This window comes from Zalophus californianus, chromosome 11, assembly GCF_009762305.2.
Source record: "Zalophus californianus isolate mZalCal1 chromosome 11, mZalCal1.pri.v2, whole genome shotgun sequence".
Classification (NCBI taxonomy): domain Eukaryota; kingdom Metazoa; phylum Chordata; class Mammalia; order Carnivora; family Otariidae; genus Zalophus; species Zalophus californianus.
Genome location: NC_045605.1, coordinates 57,441,305 through 57,461,273, shown reverse-complemented (window position 1 = coordinate 57,461,273; position 19,969 = coordinate 57,441,305). Strand labels below are relative to the sequence as shown.

Below are 19,969 nucleotides of genomic sequence, written 5' to 3'. Positions count from 1 at the left end.
ACATCCCTGCTCAGTGAGAAGCCTGCTTCTCCCTCTCCCACTCCCCCTGCTTGTGTTCCCTCTCTCTCTGTCAAATAAATAAATAAAATCTTTTAAAAAATGGTTAAGATGGTAATTTCATGTTATGTGTTTTTTCACCACAATAGAAAAATAATTAAATCTTGTGTTTTGTCTTCAGGTTGATCCTCAAAATTGAACATAATGTAAACACAAGGTTAAGATCATCTAAATATTGTTCACTGTGAATCCCTGTAGTGGGTGCCCACCTATGTCTCCTTAAGGTATTGAGATCAAAAGGAATTGCTTCTTAAGCTCTATCAATTCATTGTTCAAAATCATGCCATGTTTTCATTTGCTTCATGTTCAAACCATAACTTGCTTACTCAGAGCTTCCTTCCTTCCCTCCTTCCCTCCCTCTTCCCCTCCCTTCTCCTCTGCTATCCATGGATAACTGCTTTTCTTTTTTTAATGTTGCCAGAAAAGCATACCCTTCACCGTATCACTAACATCTTCCAGCTTTTTATTATTTATGGCATAGACACATTCCTTGAAGCCCAATGTGGATCTAGGGACTATAGTCATCTGGTATTTCTTTACATTGGAGTAATTCATCCATGTCAGTGCCAGTGTCCTCTTAAACAAAACGGGCAATTGGGAGCTCTGGATTTGTGAGTTGGGCTTATTGTTCTGTAGACTTTGTTAGCACTAAGTACATTATTTAAACTTTTAAAAAAATAACTAAAACATAACCTTTGAAATTTAGGAGAGGTAGAGAATCGTGTGAGCTCTGAGTTTTTATAGCATGTATTCGACAAATAATACGTAAGTCAAGGACTACTGGTACTAGCATATTATTTAGTCTTTTGATGGTAACCATGAGAATAACTAAAAACAAACAGCTAAAAATGGCTTCTAAGGAGCAAATCAAAAACGAGAAGTGGTTAGGAACATTGTTTTCTATTATGTTCCCTTTTGTACTTTTTTATCATAAGCATGTATTTCTTTGAAATAAAAATGCATTGAAGATGAAATGGTGGAAACTGAGGGGGGAATGTAAGAAGTTTGGAAATAAAAAGAAAAAATGAGTTTTATTTCTAAGAAGTAAAATGAATTCAAACCCTTATTTATATGTTAAATTTCTCAGAGGGAGAATGTTGTTGCCAGGGAGACCAAAGCAACTGTTGATCTGCAAATTCAGCTCTTTAAAAAAATTCCATGACATTTATTCTGCAATTACATCCTACTCAGGTTTTACAAAAGCCAATAAAATGGATTTAATGAAGTCCTTGAACCTGGTGTATGTCACTAACATTTACTAAATATTCAGGGTATAGAGTATAGTGCAGTCATAACTGAACCTACCTGATAAGGTCAGGTAACCTCGAGTCTAGTCCTAACTCTACTGCTTAAAAGTCATACATCCTTGAGTAAGTCATTTACCGTTCTGAAACTAAGTTTATTTACTTGTAAAAATGGGGATAACGACTACCTAGTTTGCCTACCATTCAGGGTTGTTGTGAGTATCAAATGAGATTTAGATCATTTTACAAAGTTTGAAACATTACACAAATAAATTCAACTAGTAAGTACTAATATTTCCCCAAATTAATAAAGCCATATGTATTCTGTACTCTTCATTGATTAAAGACCAAATTAATTAGAAAAATGTGAACCAAAAAAAGTAATATAAACTAGTATTGTAAAAATTGGACTGAACTAGGTGGCAGGCTCTACCACAACTTCTTTAGGCCTCTATACAATGAAATTACACTAGACCGCCTTTGTAGAGGTGCTTCTTGGATATATTTTCCATCACACAATGATGATTTAAAAGGGAATTCGTTCACCCCTAGTTTTCTGGGCTATATTTTGCTTGAAAAAGTTTCACTGCTAGATATCTGAAAATCACTGGCTTAAAGTCTTTTATTTCTATTTTCAGGCATTTCATAACCCTAACCTAACCTAACTCATCTTTAGCTTTACATTCTATCCTTTGTCAATAGAGACCTTCATTTTGAGACCAGAGTGCTCTACTTAGTATTTCTCAAAATGCCATGGCCAATCTCTGCCTGCACATTTTGTCAATATAGAGCTGTCGCTGCTCTAGCTGGCTGAACAGCACTGCCCTGTGTCCTGTCCCACTCCCCACCCACACATTTACACACCCAAACTTGAGCAGTACTCAGTATCTTGGTTACATCTGCTTTCAAAAAGTTAAAATTTACAGTAGATCAGAAACAGGTGAGAGTTGTCATGTTAAAGAGAATCTGGCTTCTAGGCCAGTCAAGACTTGTCTATAATGTGATAGAATGTATGAAAACATTGAAAGAAAGTAGGAAGAAAGTGGGAGCCTTAGTTAGCCCTAGAGCATAGAAGGGAAAGAGCAGTTTAGAAGAGTCATCTGTGCATTACCTGGAGGAGGAACACCTTGAACCTCGGACTTGTTGGGTTCCAGTGGTAGGATAGTCCCATCATAGAAATGGATGCATTTACTTATTACAGGCCAATGCTGTTAAACATTTAAGCATGTATCTGAATCCCTGTGATCTGATTTCATGATCACTAAAAATCTCCTGATTCTTTGACTTCCCTGATGATGCATCTAGAAAATACCCCGACAGGAGACAAATCCACTTATATTACACCTGTACAATAAATTAATAAAATTGCATTCTGAATTCAGACATCAGTTTGTTTCTTGAGTAGGGTGACTCCATCCTGAGACAAAACAGACTAACAAAGTCTGAAGGCATAAAAACTGAGGGTCAGATAGGGAACTATAGTAAATTTACCAACAGAATGCCACCCCACAGAAACTATGTGGGATATTCCAGACTGCCCCAATAAAAACCCTGTCTTGTTGCATTATTTTCTTTTTAACACGTACATACACCTTTATTATTCAAGGCCACTAAACACATACTGAATGTGTTTATGTGGTCATTCAATGACCACATACTGAATGTGTCTATGACCTGGTCTCTACATACCTTTCCAATAATTTCTCTCTCTGTACCCAAAGCTACAGCAGAAACAAATGTTCTAAGTACATAAAGTTTCTATCTCTCTTGGAATATCTCCTCTCTATGTTGGGAAGTCTAAATTTTAACTAATTCTGAAAGTTTAGCACAAATAATACTTTTTTTTCATGAAGACTTTTCTAAATCCACCACCCTACTAAGGCTAAAACCAGCAATTTTGGTGATCTAGGCAGAGTCACTGAGAATCAGCCACATTTGATAGGTTCCTTTTTTTCACTACATAGATATTAATCAGGTATTAAACTCAGTTTCTCTTCTAAAAGACTATATTTGTTGTCAGCATGTAATGTAATAAATGCTGTAAGTTTGATCTATTATTTTATCTATTTTCAAGCAAAATAATACCTAATACCTGAGACCTTCGCTCAGGTCTGCACTCTAAATTTCAGTGCCCTGGGATATAGCCTAGGTTACCCACACTATCAATCTATAGTAAATACACCTTTGTTTACCAATTAAAAGCATTATTTCCCATTATGAGAGGGATCAATTATTTTTATTAAATAATTATTTAATATTTATTCCTTGATTCAGGGCACTTATTACTTGCTCCCTTTGTGAGCTTTTGTTTCATTTTCCCTTCTATGTTCTCTGAAAACATACTTCCTATCTATCTCATTTTTGTATTTTCCACAAGTTTTTAGCTAGTATTTTATATAGAGAGGGCACTCTAAATATAATTTAAGAATTTCTCTTCCATTTTCAGTGAAGGCTCCCCTCAGTCTTTTTATATGTATCCCATGTTATAAAGTCTTCCTTGATCATCCCAGTCCACAGGTCACTCCTTACTTTTGAATTCCTATAAGGACTGCCTATAAAACGTTTAATTGCCACCAATACTGTCTTAGTGTTACCTTTTTGTGTTTATACGCATAGTTTTTTTAATAGTTCCATACATCCCAATATCTAGGCACAGCATAGACAATTAATAAATATTAATTCATTCAACCAATCTTTTAAAAAAAAAATCAATGAAGGACTCATTAGGCAAAGTATAGTCAAAACTTGCACCTAAAAAGAACAAAAGATCTCATCCATGGCAATGAAAACAAATTCCTACTGTTGGGATCAAAAGCTTTGACATACATAGTAGTTACTAGTAAATTAAATTGTGTTGGAATTCTACAAGTATTTTCCCAAATTGCATGAATCTTCCTTTCTCTTCAGGGACACATAAGTGTCCAACAACATTCATTTCCTGAAAATACCAATGAAAGCAGATGGCTTTAAGCAAAAACAATTAACCATATTAAACAGATAAGGTTATCATTCATTTGTAATTTGGTCAGGTTTCCATGCTGAAGACATTTATATAGTCAGTTTGTAGTACATTTGATTTTATTGTATGCTAAGCTGACCTCTGACAAATGGCTTTAAAGTTATTTGCTTTTTATATATCCTTATGGTAATTAATGGGATATCACAAATTCTGCACACTTGACTTATATCTAGGGATGCCTGGGTGGCTCAGTCGGTTAAGCGTCTGCCTTCGGCTCAGGTCATGATCCCAGGGTCCTGGGATGAGTCCCGCATTGCATCGGGCTCCTTGCTCAGTGGGGAGCCTGCTTCTCCCTCCACCTACCCCTCCCCCTGCTCATGCTCTCTCTCTCTCTCTGACAAATAAATAAAATCTTAAAAAATATATATATCTATATGGTCAAATCCTATAATAAGGGAGTTATTTCTTTAATTTGATATTTGAATCAGAACACTCTAGAGTCTTCCCACTCCAAGTGTGGTCCACAGACCTGCAGCATCGGTATCACCTGGGAGCTCATTCTTGAGGCAGAATCTCATACCCTACCCCAGGCCTACTAAAGGTGAATCTCCATTTTAGAGCCCCAGGTGATCTGCAAGCACTTCACGGTTTGAGAAGCACTGGTTTAGACTCTAGAGGAAGTAGAGAATATCCAAGATGCATATGACCAAGTAACAGTAGCTAACTTATTGTAATTACTTATTTGTTGGTCTTATCTGCTAACTGAAGACTTGTTGAGGGCAGAACCCCTTCTATTTCCTCACCACTAGTATTCATTCCTAACAGGCTCAGAAAACATTACCCAATGCTCAATAAATATTTTTTGCTAAATGCATTAATGACCGAGCAAAGTGAAAATAAGACTTTTTCAGAAAGTGAATCCTTTAGGAAATTCTTTTGTACATGATTTCACATACTGCCATACTAATTCCTTAATTCACTATTATTAATTCCATTTTAAATACGTTGCCTTCTCTACTTCAACAAATGCACTTGACAAAGCAAAAGCTTAGATCATCTTCCTCTGTTGGAGCCACCAGCGGCCTCTTCTACAAGTGAGAGCTGCATTTTAACTCTGGCTTTCACAGATCCATCCCATATGCCTGCACATAATGAAATCACCCCAACGACTTGGAGGGGGTGGCAGGAGTAGAGGAGGAAAAGAAATGGGTAAAGCAAAAACACTTCCGTATCAGGAACATCAAATGAAACCATGAAAACATGATTCTTTGAACAGGATACTTCCAGAAAATAACTCTCGGAAAGGGAAATATAGAGGTAAGAGAACTCTTACCTTTCTCAAGAGCAAAAGGTGATTAACTAGAGAATACCAGGGAGTGATAAAAGACCAACGACTACCTAGCGACGGAAGGTGGAAACACACCAGACCAGAAGTAAAGCGGAGAGCGGTTAGAGACATCTAAAAAAGGGTACCAAAAACGACTTTCAGGTTTGCAGAGAAGGAAATCAAGGGAGAATAAAGGAAATTGCTCTATGAAGGGTTTAACTTACGATGATGATAATAATAATAATTATTATTTTTTGAGAGAGACAACGCGCACTTGAAGGGCGGGGGGTGGGTGAGAAAGGGAGACTGCAATCCCGCCCACTGCAAAAGGAAGAGACTACTGGCAGCCCGGCTCAGACGGTCCCCGGGGGTAAGCCCAAGCATAGGTGGGTGGCAACGCCCGGCTCCGCTGGTCCCCGCCCGGTGGCTTGAGCCATCTCCTCTGCAGCCTGCCGAGCACCGGGTGGGGACGGGAAAAGGCGGATTGCTTGTGGGAGGGCGTACGGGAGGACAGGGCGGATGCCAGGCTGACCAGGTACCCACCTTATCCCAACGGAGCCACTGCCCGATGGCCGTGTCTAGCTGAGGATCCCCGGTGTGGTAAGGGGTGTGGAGCAGGTTGGAGTTCAGGTCCCCCTCTGCATTTTCAGCCATGGCAGCCAGACTGGGGTGTGAGGGCCTGGGGGGTCAGCGAAGACACTGGTTTGGGGGGGCTGAGATGCGCTCACCAGGGTTCTGACGCCCCCTCCTCACTGAAGGGCATCGGAGACCGACCAACCGCAGGGTGTCTGGGCTGGCTCCTGCTGCAGCTTTGGGGAAGCAGGAGAGAGGGGGGATGCGGCCGCCCGCTCCCACCAAACCAGCTCCGAGTCTCTTTCTGTGCGAACGGACTGAGGCGGTCCCACAACGAGAGAACAACAACAGTCCCAGATGTCTGGGTCGTGGCTGCTGCCGCCGCCGCCGCCGCCGCCGCCGCCCTACGCCCCGCCCCCCGCCCCGCAGGGCCCGCCCCTTCCCGCCCCTGCCGATTTAAGTCGCTGGGGCGTGAGGCACGAGCGCAGAGCGCGCTCTCGGCGCCTCCGCAGTGGTACGAGTTGGGATTCGTTAGGGCGGTGAGGGGTCGGGTTATTTTTTTATAATTTCCACTTGCCATGCGTCTTATCCTTGTTACAGTCCCCACACACTCCCACGCGTCTCCTTTTCTCAATCAGCTGCCATGGCCACCACCAACACCCCGCTTCAGCGGTCGCTCCGCGGATTCCCGGCGCGCGCCTTAGGACCCCCTTCTAGCTCCCGTTTCAGCTCGGGGCACGCGCTTGGCGGGAGGGTGCAAGGGACTGTTTCCGCACGGCTTCACGGGAATTGTAGTTCTTTTCTTTCTCCGAGACCTGTGGAGACTGCTGCAAAGACTACAACACCCAGCAGCTCCGCGCCCTCCCTTTCCTCAAAGAAAAAAGATCTGCCTCTAGGCTGTTCCCTACGGACACGCCCTGTCCCTACTTTGCTGCGCAATGTGGCCCTGAAATTAAATTAATTTAAACCTGGTCTTATGCAGTAAGGGGACCACTGGTATCCATTTAATGCTTTACAGTTTACGAATCGTGTTCTATCGCTTCAACCATCTTGTGTGGTAGGTGGGCGTGATCTATCCCTATTTTACAAACAACAGAGGGAAGTGCCCCAGAGTGTGAAGGGACTTTTTCAAAAGGCAGAATTCCTAAGTGATGGAACCAGGGTGCCAACCTCGTTTCAGATCTGGTCTGCTGGCAGTTCTTTTTGCTGCTACAGTGGAGGAGGAGAGAGAACAAGGTGACAGAAAAAATAAACAAGGAAGTTAATGAGGAAAAATGGGTCAGCATTTAACCATAACACAAGCAACAATGTACAAGCGTCAAAAGTGGGTTACAAAGAGAAATGGCAGTAGGCAAACGGAGGAAAAGAGATTATTGAAATAATCTTCAATTTCTTCTTTGGCCTCTCTCCTCTGGAACGCTCACCTTGCAAAGTCACACAACTTGAGGTCTGGGAGATGCCGAGGAAGGCTTACCTGTCAGACACTAGGGCTGCTGATTTTCTTGGTTTGGCCTTCTTAAAATAGCTCTGTGAATTTGGCGGAGTATCTTACAGCTCTTTCCCTAGTCAGCTTTTTTGTAAGGAGGGTGTAATAATATTTACAGCATGGCTATACAGTAACTTAATAAATGGCTTTAGAGTGCTTTCAGGTTCACAGATAAAAGACAATAAATTCAAAGTATTACTTTCCTTTAACAAGCCATTTACCATAATAAAATCCAAGCTACCAAAGTACAGAAGGATCGTAGTGCCAATTCCTGAAAAATAACGTGCCACATTTGGCATTTACAGTCTTTGCTAAGCAGTTGGGTGGTTTCCTTTATGGAATGAGCAGATTCTTTTAATCACACAAGGCCTGGGAAACAACCACGTGTCCTGAAAAGAAATTAATCGTTCACTATCATCACCATTATTGTCCTTAACAAATGTTAATTAAATATTTACTCTATGCCAAGTATTATGCTAGGAGCTGAGGCTATAAGAAAGTATATAACAAAACTGTTCATTTCAAAAAATAAAATGTGTCTGGGGAGACGGGATATATGTGAGAAAAGAGAGCCCATGAGAAACAGAAAATGCTTGCTGCAGACAACTGTTAAAGAATTCAGAGTCTGAGGTGGTCAATGGAAGCAACAAGCAGCAGGAGCGACAAGCACTAGGCTTTGAGGGACAAAAAATAAGTAGAGAAAAAGGTGGAGGGCATTTCAAACCCATAAACCACTGGTTCTCAAATCTACCTAGGAGTTCATTTAAAACGTTTATTCCTGGTCACTGACCCAGAGATTCTGAATCAGTACATTGGGATAGGGCCTAGGTCCCTACATATTTAACAAGTATCTATTGATTGTGGCATAAGTGGCCATAACCTTGCTACACAGAGTAGGTCCTCTTATAAGGTCTTCTGGAAAATACAAAATTTTAGGCCCCATCCCAATTCTACTGAGTCAGAATCTATGTTTTAACAAGATCCAATGATGATTTCTACACATATTAAATTCGATAAGCAGTGGTTTTATAAGCCAATTCTTAAATGTAATTCAATTCTGAGAAACACTACTAAATCAACAGAACTTCCAAGAGATGGAATTATATAAGGCAAGCATAAAAGACTGGAGAAATACAAGTTTTAATTCAATACCAGAGTCAACCAGCCCCCAATTTCATCAACAAGATTATGACATACATTGGTTACCAGAAACCTTGCCCAGCATCTTTGGCTTATTGCTCAGGAATTGAGGGGTGACCAAAGAGACCCAGAACTCATCAGATCAAAGAACAGAGTGTAAGTGTGTCCAGAAGAGGGAGTATAATAGTTTTCCTAGTCAGGGAAAGTTCAGAAGCTTTAATTTCTGTTGGAATTTGCCCAGAGTTCTTTTTTTTTTTTAAGTTTTTATTTAAATTTCAGTTAGTTAACGTACAGTGTAATATTAGTTTCAGGTGTACAGCATAGTGATTCAACATTTCCATATATCACTCCCTGCTCAACACAACAAGTGCCCTCCTTAATTCCCATCACCTATTTCACCCATCCCCCCACCCACCTCCCTTCCGGTAACCATTAGTTTGTTCTTTATAGTTAAGAATCTGTTTCTTGTTTTGCCTCTCTCTTTTTTCTTTTGTTCACTAGTTCTGTTTCTTAAATTCCACATATGAGTGAAATCATATGGTATTTGTCTTTCTCTGACTGACTTCACTTAGCATAACACTCTCTAGCGCCATCCATGTTGTTGCAAATGGCAAGATTTCATCCTTTTTTATGGGAATTTGCCCACGGTTCTCTAAATCCGGCAACCCTAACTGTGGTTATAAAAGAGAATATCTCTCTTGGTCCTAATATATATATATGACATAATATTTTAGGATCATGATATATATATAACTTACCCTCAAATGGTTCAGAAAAAATACTGTGTATACACACACACACAAATGTATTTATATATACACATATATAAACATATATACAAACATATAGTTAGATAAATAGGAAATAAATCAAATGGGGGAAATTTTAATAATAGGGGAATCTGGGTAGAGGATAGCTGGATAATCTTTGTACTATTTTAATTTTTGCAACTTCATTTGAAATTATTTCCAAATTAAAAAATTTAAAAGGAAAACCTCAAGTGTATAAGAAATATCCCTTTATTTATTGCTTTAAAAAATCAATTAAGAGACTCAAAGCTCTCATTCTGTCAGGGTAGCAAGAAATTAAATTTTCATCAATATCATAGGCTCCCCTCTCATCCAGGGAAACAGAGTCAATAGCTCTAATTCATCAAGGTTTCTGCTAACATCTGTATTGTCTAGGATCATAGTAGTCTCTGGAAGTCCGACAGCTTTCTCCTTGCATACCATTCATAAGCTGTGGTCAGGAAACTTGGTTTTAAGGCTATGAACCCCAAAGCCTCTGTCTAGGTGTACTATATGGTCATCCCCTCAAGCATCTTGCCAGTTCCTTGAAGTATTGCTACCAAGCAATCTTTAGGGACTCTCTTGCTCTCTCATCACCCTCCTATTTTAAAATTTTAAGTCTTGAGGAAATCTATCATTCTGCTGTGTGATTTCTCTGAAAAGATAAGTATTTTCTTGTTGCTCATCAAGATACTTGACCTAAACTCTAGTGAACTCTGTATTTAAAAAAAAAATTAGAGTCAATAAAGGAAGTATCTTGTAAACAATTTTCTATTTTCTACTTTTAGCCCTGTCACATAAAACTCCAAAGGGACAAAACAACAACAAATAAAAAGTGTCTCTCTTTGTATAAGGTAGGGGGAAGGATGCAGAGCACACTTGGGATTAGGGTGAAGCAAGGCAAAGAACCTAGGGTGCAAAATCTAAGGAGGCATCCCCTTTCAGGTTTGTGGAAGTACAGGATTGGTGCCGGAGAGTGAATGCATTATTACATTTTTTAAAACAGCTTTATTGAGATATAATTCACATAGCAAACAATTCACCCATTTAAAGTGTACAGTTCTGGGGGTTTTTTTGTTATATTCATAGTTATGCACAAATATCACTACAGTCAATTTTAGAATATTTTCATTACCTCAAAAAGAAACCTCAAGCCCTTTAGCTATGAGCCACCTATCACCCTATCCCACTCCCAGGCCTAAGCCACCACTAATCTGCTTTCTATCTTTGTAGAATTATGATTGAGTAATACTCCAATGTATGGGTATACTACATTTTGTTGATCTGTTTGTCCACTTATGACATTTGGGTTGTTTCTTTTGCTATTATGAATAATGCTGCTACAAATATTCATGTACAGTTTATGTGTGGAATAGGTTTTCATTTCTGTATACCTGTGAATGGATTGGCTGGGCCATGTAGTAATTCGGTGTCTAATCATTTGAGGACCAGCCAGACTGTTTTCCAAAGCGGCTGCACCATTTAAATTCCTACCAGCAGTGCGTGAGGGTTTCCCCACAGATTTTCTAACTCTCGTTATTATCTTACTTTTTGATTCTAGTCATTTTTAAAATTATTTTTTGGGGGGAGAGAAAGAAAGTGCATGGGGGAGGAGGCTGGACAGAGGGAGAGGGAGAGAGAGAATCAAGCAGGCTCCACACTCAGCGTGGAGCCCAACTTGGGGCTCAGTCTCACCACCCTGAGATCATGACCTGAGCTGAAATCAAGAGTCAGACACTCAACTGACTGTGCCACCCAGGCTCCCCAGATTCTAGCCATTTTAGTGACTATGAAGTGGTATCTTCTTGTGGTTTTGATTTGCATTTCCCTGATGACTAGTGACTTGAACATCTTTTCATATGTTTATTGGCTATTTGTATATCATCCTTGGAGAATTATTCACATCTTTTGTCCATTTTTTAAATTGTTTTTTTTAATTTTTGAGTTGTAAGATTTATTTGTATTTCTTGATGTAAGTTCCTGATACAAATCAGATAAATGATTTACAAATATTTCCCCTCATTCTGTGGGATTTTTGCATTCCTTTATTTATTACAGAAGTACAGTTGACATTCAGTGTTATATTAGTTTCAGGGGTACAACATAGTGATGTGACATTTCATGCATTACTCAGTGCTCACCACAATAAATGTAGTCACCATCTGTCACCATACAACGTCATTGCAATGTTATTGACAATATTCCCTATGCTATAATTTTCATCTCTGTAGCTTATTTTATAACTGAAAGTTTGCAACTCTTAATCCCCTATTTCACCCATCCCCTTACCCCCTGTCTTTTCATAGTCTTGATGGTGTTGTCTGAAGCAGAAAACTTTTTAGTTTTGAAGAAGTCTGATTTATCTCTTTTTTTTCTTTTGTTGCTTATATCTAAGAATCCTTTGCCAAGGGGCACCTGGATGGCTCATTCCATTAAGTGTCTGCCTTTGGCTCAGGTCATGATCCCGCAGTCCTGGGATCGAGCCCTGAGTTGGGCTCCATGGTCAGAGGGGAGTCTGCTTCTCCCTCTCCCTCTGACCTTCCCCCCTGCTCGTGCTCTTGCGTGCTCTCTCTCTCAAATGAATAAATAAAAAATCTTAAAAAAAAAAAAGAAAGGAATCCTTTGCCAAATTAAGGAGATTTTCCCTTTGTTGTCTTCTTTTTAAAAGAAAAAAGTTTTTACTTATGTATTTGAGAAAGAGCACGAGTGGAGGGGGGCAGGGAGGGGCAGAAGGAGAGGGAGAAGCAGGTTCCCCACTGAGCAGAGAGCCCAATGATGACATGGGGCTCTGGGCTCAATCCCTGGACCCTGAGGTCTAGATTACTGTTACTTTGTAGTAAGTTTTGAAATCAGGAAGTATGAGTCCTACTTTGTTCTTCTTTTTCAAGATTGTTTTGACTATTCTAAGTCCCTCACAATTCTAAATAAATTTTACAGTTAGCTTGTCAATTTCTACAAAGAAGTCAGCTGGGGATTCTGTTTGGATGCATTGAATCTATAGATCAGATTGGGGAATGTGAACACGGGATTTTTTTCTAATTGTAGATCTTCTTTAATATCTTTCAAGAATATTTTATAGTTTTCAGAGTGTAAGTTTTAGACTTTTTTGTTAAATTTATTCCTAAGTATTTTATTCTTTTTGATGTCATTGTAAATGGAATTGTCTTAATTTCATTTTGGATAGCTCATTGCATATATATAGAAATACAGTTGGCTTTTGTACATCAATTGCATCCTGAAACCCCTGAATTCATTTGTTAGTTCTAATAGTTTTTTATTTAACTTCTTAGGGTTTTTCTGTATACAAGATCATGTCATCTGTGAATAGATAGTTTTACTTTTTCCTTTCTAATCTGGATGTCTTTTGCTTCTTTTTCTTGCCTGTTTGCTTTGGCTAGAACCTCCAGTACAATGTTGAATTGAAGTGGCAAGAGCAGACATCCTTGTCTTAGAGGAAAGCATTCCATCTTTCACCATTAAATATAATGTTAACTGTGGGTTTTTGGTAGATGCTTTTTTCATATTGGTGAAATTCTCTTCTGTTTCTAGTTTGTTGAGTGTTTTTTATCATGAAAGAGTGATGGATTTTGTCAAATGCTTTTCTGTATCTAATGAGATGTACATGTAAGTTTTTTATTATGTTGATTACATTATTATAATTATTACATTAATTGATTTTTAGAAGTTATACCAAACTTGCATCCTATTTGTTCATGGTATAGCACTGTTTTTATATGTTTCTGCATTTGTTTTGCTAGTATTTTGTTGAGGATTAATTTATTCATATTCATAATAGATATTGGTCTGTAGTTTTCTTGTGATAAATTTTTCTGGTTTTGGTATCAGAGTAATTGGCTTTATAAAATGAGTGTTCTTATCTCTTCTAACTTTTGGAAGAGTTTGTAAAGAATTGACATATTTTTTCCTTTAATTTTTAGTAGAGAATTCAATGGTGAAACCATGTGGATTTGGGCTTTGTGAGTAGTTTTCTGATTATTAACTCAATTTCTTCACTTTTTATAGGTCTGTTCACTTGTCAGCTTCTTGAGTAAATTTCATTAGTTTGTTTCTTTGTAGGAATCTGTCCATTTCATCAAGGTTCTCTAATTTGTTGGCATACAGTTGTTTATGGTATTCCTTTATACTCCCCTTTTCCCCCCATAAGGTCAGCAATAATGTCCCCTCTTTTACTTCTGATTCTAGTAATTTGAGTGTTTTTTGAGGGGGGGAGGTTAGTTTAGCTAAAGGTTTGTCAATTTTGTTGCTCTTTTCAAAGAACTTAGTTTCATTGATTTTCTCTATTGCTTTTTCTATTCTTTGTTTCATTAATTTCCACTCTAATCTGTATTGTTTCTCTTCTCCCAGTTTCCTGATTCTCTTTTCTTCAGAATCTAATTTACTAAACTGGGCCTTAGGTTTTGTGTGTGTGCATGTATTCCAATAAAACTTTATTTACAAAAGCAGGCAGCAGGCAGATTTGGCCGAAGGGCCACAGTTTGCTCACCCCTGATCCAGAGTAATAGTTCCTAACCCTGGATGCATAGCATTTTAAGGAACTGATTCCTGGACCTCACCCCCTGAGATTATCACTCAAGTGATCTGGGTTGGAGCATGGAGTGTTTTTTTCTTTGCTTGTTTGTTTTTTGTTTTAAGCTGTCTCAGGTGTTTCCAATGTGCAGCCAAGTCTGAGAGCTATCTTTTCAGAGCAGGGATCTGGCCTTGGGTTTTTTTGTTTGTTTGTTTGTTCTTGGCTTAAAACAACAGAAATTTATTATCTCAGAGTTTGAGGCCAGAAGTCTGAATTGAAGTGTCAGTAGGGCCATGCTCCCTCTGAAGGCTCTAGTGGAGAATCTTTCCTTGCCACTCTCAGCTTCTGATGGCTATAACCTTGCCTTAGCTTGTCAGCATAACTCCAGTCTGTGCCTCTGTCTTCACATGGCCTTCTCCTCCAACTCAAAAACAGCAAACGAACAGATGCATAGGGCAAAATATGGGGGCATGTGTAGCATGGAGCTCTGATGTCCTCAGGGTGTGCTACCCTCCTAGTATCTGGATGTGTCCACCAACCTGGAAGCTCCATCTTTGCAGTTTTAATTTCAGTTATTGTATTTTGTGTATATATATTTAATTCTTTTAGATTCTTGAGCAAATTTGGTATAGCACTTTTTATGGTTTCCTATTCTCTATAGAGATCTTCTATTTATGTAATGGAAGAAATGGTAGCATGTAGTCAGTTTTCTATCTCTAACAATGTTACATTTCCTGATGAACTACAAGATCCACCTTCTATTATAATATGCATATTGTGGATGAAGGGAAATTGAATCTGTTGGAGTTAGCTCTGGGCTGTGGGAGGGAAACTGATTTTATGATGATGAGATGTCCACAGCCTGATATATCCTAGAAATTTCTAAGATTAGAAGAAAATTAAAGATTTTGGACTCAAAGCAACAGGAGAACATAACCCGATATTATATGGCAAAGGGAGGGCTAAAAGGTATTATTTTTGTGGATTTCATTGTTTAAAAAAATTCTATATAAATCACAAGCTGGAATGAGCAATACACATACACACACACATTCTCTCTCTCTTTTTCTCTCTCTCTCTCATATTTTTCTGCCCACCCTTTAGTTAGGAATATCAGTTAGGAGTGAAATGGCCAAGTATGTATCAGTTATGATTGCATTTAGCTACATGTAATGAAAACCAAACTAGAATGGCTTAATCAAAGAGAGGTGTATTATGTTTTCCAAATAAGAAGTCCCAAGGAAGTCAATCCAAGTGCAGCAAGTCAGAGACATCAATAATGACCAGTTTCCTTTTTATCTTCCTGCTCTGTCATCCTAAATGGTGGTTTTCAGCCTTATGGTCAAAAGATGACTACTGACTTCCGGCTTCCAGTCAGGCATGTAAGAAATTTGGAAGTTGCCATTGCATCCTAACAAAAAATAAAGAGCTTAACAAACTGAAAAATCAACAGCTTTCTTGGGTCCATCAGAGAAGTGAGGTTACAATGCAAACTGCTGCCCTCAAACTGGAGACACAGGCTTATTTCATATAAATCAAAATTTAGTGTAGCAGAAACCCACAAGCAGAAACCTCAGGGACCAGTACAAGGGTTGAAAAACCCAAACTGCAATTGATGAATTACTGGAGGCTCAATGTGGCCAAGTCTGAGAATCAAAAACTCCAAGAAGACCCAGTCATATGGGGGTATATACTATTGTCAGTTTTACCTCCAGGACCTTGACCAGGTTCTCATAGTGAATATTGGAGAAAAATCCCTCATGCTTCTGGCAGGGCAAGGGGGAAAGTAGCCATTTTGAATATGCCAGAGCATCTGTTCTTAACAAGGCCTGCCCTCAGAAGAAACTGCTTAACCAGAGCCTAATCTGCTGGGTTTTTATCAGAGCCTAACTCACCTAGGGAAAGGGAAATACCCAACCTAAGCCCACTCTAGCCATTCTGTCCCTTCTAAGTTGGGGAGAAGACTGAAAGGTACTTGTGAATTTCACAATTTAAGGAGGCACAGGCTCCTTAAAAAACTAATGCTAATCATTAGGACTACAGAATACTTCTACTCCCCTCACACCTTACCACATTACTAAAGACCTATTTATAGCAGTTCTTTTACCCAGTACATCATGTCCAACTATCATGAAAAAGTTATAAGACATATTGAGTAGCAAAAAAACAAAAAACAAAAAAAACAAAAAACAAAATAGTTTAGAGAGACAGAACAGACTTAAGAGCAAGGAAAGTTATCAGAGATGAAGTGGGACATTACATGATAATAAAGGGTTTAATTCTTCAAGACATCACAAGCCTTATTGTGTATACACCTAACAACAGACCACCAAAATATGTAAGGCAAAAACTGATAGAACTGCAAGGAGAAATAGATTAATTCACTATTACATTTGGAGATTTCAGCACCCTTCTATCAGAAATGGATATATCCAGGGGCACCTCGTTGGCTCAGGCATTAAGCATCTGCCTTCGGCTCAGGTCATGATCCCAGGGTCCTGGGATTGAGCCCCGCATCGGGCTCCCTGCTCTGTGGGAAGCCTGCTTCTCCTTCTCCCACTCCCCCTGCTTGTGTTCCTTCTCTTACTGTGTCTCTCTCTGTCAAATAAATAAATAAAATCTTTAATAAAAAAAAAAGAAATGGATATATCCAGGAAGCAGAAAATCAGTAAGGAAATAGTTGAACTCAAAGGTACCATCAATCAACTGGATATAATGAACATCCATAGCCTTCTTCATCTAAAAGCAAAATATACATTCTTCTCAAGCCCATATGGAACATTCACCAAGATAGACCATATTCTGGGCCATAAAACACACTTTAACACATTTAAAAGAATGTCTGCTCTCAGACCACAATGGAATTAAACTAGATATCAACAACAGAAAGACAATTGGAAAATCCCAAAATATTTGGAGATTAAACAACATTCTTCCTCATAACACATGGGTCAAAGAAGAAATCTCAAGGTAAATTTATTATTTTTATTCAATTAATTAACATATAATATATTTGATTTCAGGGGTACAGGTCTGTGATTCATCAGCCTTATATAATACCCAGTGTTCATTACAACACATACCCTCCCCAATGTCCATCACCCAGTTACCCCATCCCTCCATGCCCCTCCCCTCCAGAAACCCTCAGTTTGTTTCCTAAGATTAAGAGTCTTTTATGGTTTGTCTCTCTCCCTGGTTTCATCTTGTTTCATTTTTTGCCTCTCTTCTCCTATGATCCTCTGCCTTGTTTCTTAAATTCCACACATCAGTGAGATAATTGTCCTTCTCTGATTGACTTATTATTTCGCTTAGCATAATACTCTCTAGTTCTATCCACATCATTGCAAATGGCAAGATTTCAATTTTTGATGCCTGCATAATATTCCATTGTATATATATACCACATCTTCTTTATTCATTCATCTTTCGATGGATAAATGGGCTCTTTCCATAGTTTGGCTATTGTGGACATTGCCGCTATTAACATTGGAGGTGCTGGTACCCCTTCGGATTGCTACATTTGTATCTGTGGGGCAAATACCCAATGGTGCAATTGCTGGATCATAGGGAAGCTCTATTTTCAACTTTTTGAGGAACCTCCATACTGTTTTCCAGAGGGGTTGCACCAGTTTGCATTCCCACCAACAGTGTAGGAGGGTTCCCCTTTCTCCGTGTCCTTGCCAACATCTGTTGTTTCCTGACTTGTTAATTTGAGCCATTCTGACTGGTGTGAGGTAGTATCTTATTGTGGTTTTGTCAAGGTAAATTTAAAAATGTTTTGAACTAAATGAAAATACAAGTTATCAAAATTTGTAGGATACAGTGTAAACAGTCCTTAGAAGGAATTTTATAGCATTAAGTGCATATATTAGAAAGACAAAATCTGCCAAAGTCACACAAGAAGGTATAGACAATCTGAAAACCCTGTATCTGTTAGGGAAATTGAAATTAAAGCAGTAATTAATAACTTTCCAATACAGAAAGCACCAAGCCCAAATGGGTTCACTGGTGAGTTCTCCCAGACATTTGAGGAAGAGATTGTGCCAATTCTCCACAATTTATTTCAGAAGATAGAAGCAGAGTGAATACTTCCTAACTCATTCTGTGAGGCCAGCATTACCCTATTACCAAAACCAGACAAAGACATTACAAGAAAAGAAAACTGTAGACCAATATCTCTCATGAGCATAGATATGAAAATCTTCAACAAAGCATTAGTAAATAAAATCCAACAGTATATAAAAAAATTATACACCATGACACCATAACAAGTGGGATTTATCTCAGGTATGCAAGGCTGATTCAACATTCATTTAATGTAATCCATCACATCAACAGGATAAAGAAGAGAGATCACATGATCATATCAATAGATGCAGGAAAAACAGTGTGCAAAACCCAATACCCATTCATAATAAAAACTCTCGGTAAACTTAGGAATAGAGGGGAACTTCTCAATTTGGTAATATCTATAAAAACCTACAGCTAACATCATGCTTAATGGTGATAAACTTGAATTTTTCCCCCTAAAATGAGGAACAAGGCAAGGATGTCTCCTTTCACCATTCCTTTTCAACATCATACTGGAAATCGTAGCTAATGCAATAACATAAGAAAAGGAAATAAAAGGTATACTGATAGGTAAGGAAGAAATAAAACTGTCTTTGATTGCAAATGACATGAATATCTATGTAGAAAATCCCAAGAGAATTGAGGAAAAAAAAAAAAAAAAAACCTCCTGGAACTAATAAGCAATTATAGCAAGGTTGCAGGATATAAGGCTAATATACAAAATTCAATTGCATTCCTATATACCCATAATGAACAAATGGAATTTGAAATTAAAAACACAGAGGTTTTTGGCAGCTTTCTGCTCACAACTGATTTTCCAAATTATATACCTACCTAACCAATTCCCGGCAAGGAGAATGAGACCATATGAGTGCCTTCGATCAGTCATAATTCCCTCCTGCAGTGAGCTGGAGCTAGAGAGCCTTGGGCAGGAAGATGGGATCTACTCAAAAGTGGAACTCTACCAGCATGAGAATAGGAAGAATTGGCATATGGAGAAGTTCCAACAATATCTGCTAAAGATAGGGAGAAATGGAAAAATTAGAAGGAGAGAGAAAAAGGGAGAGAATGTGTGTGTATTACATACCAAAAGAGAGAGCAAGAGACGGAGAGGTCATACATACTATCTTAGGGTTCTTGAATGCCGTACTCTGGCATCAAAATTTCCTGGGGGAGGGCATCAAAACATCATATATCAACATTGAGAGAGATGAGTTAATATGACAATTAGTAGTTGCTCAATTCTTATTTTTGAGTGCATAGAGTTTTACATCAGAGGAAATAATAATTGATCTCATGAAGTACTTTTTCAAATACTTGGTATAAAATCTATCCCAAGAGCAGTCTGTTTTCCCTATGATACGTGCTGGTGGAACACTTGGAGAAATTGTTTCTATGCTTGATCTCAATCAAGGCAAAATAAGCAAGGATGGAGCTGTACAGACAACCTGCTTTTACTTAAAGCATTCTTTATTGTCAAGAAATGGGGTATTTTTTGTCTGAAGTGCATTACATTACTTTTGAGTCACTTCTGAAGCTTTTTCATGACATTTAAAAAAACCTGAGGCAATTAAAGCAAGTTGCCTTAAATGTTGACAACAAACCTCTTTAAAACAGGTTGAGCTAGTCCCCCCACACATACACCTTTCTTTAACTAATCAAGGTGAACAGTTAAAACGAACAACACAGACTGTAGTTTATTTGTTACATGCATTCAAGATGAGAAGAAGTAGTCTCAACAAGTCCCCTGGAGATAGCTCAAATTTTGTATCTAGCCTTGTTATGTGATTTTTTTC

At 38.6% G+C, this 19,969-nt stretch overlaps 1 protein-coding gene across 3 annotated transcripts in view; it reads right to left on the bottom strand.

The window, feature by feature from the left end:
- The window catches only part of PGM2L1 (phosphoglucomutase 2 like 1), a 102,367-nt gene that overhangs the window by 51,069 nt on the left and 31,329 nt on the right, over positions 1 to 19,969 (bottom strand). Inside the window, exons 1-2 of one of the 3 annotated variants that reach the window (XM_027578001.2) lie at positions 6,738 to 6,883; positions 6,131 to 6,266 (exon numbers count right to left, since the gene is read on the bottom strand). The exons of 1 other annotated variant lie outside the window; for it this stretch is intronic. In XM_027578001.2, coding sequence (XP_027433802.1) covers positions 6,131 to 6,241 — 111 coding nt within the window. In that variant the 5' untranslated portion in view covers positions 6,242 to 6,266; positions 6,738 to 6,883. Of the gene's footprint in view, positions 1 to 6,130; positions 6,267 to 6,737; positions 6,884 to 19,969 lie in introns of those variants that run through there. One more of the 3 variants, XM_027578002.2, reaches the window with a different exon arrangement.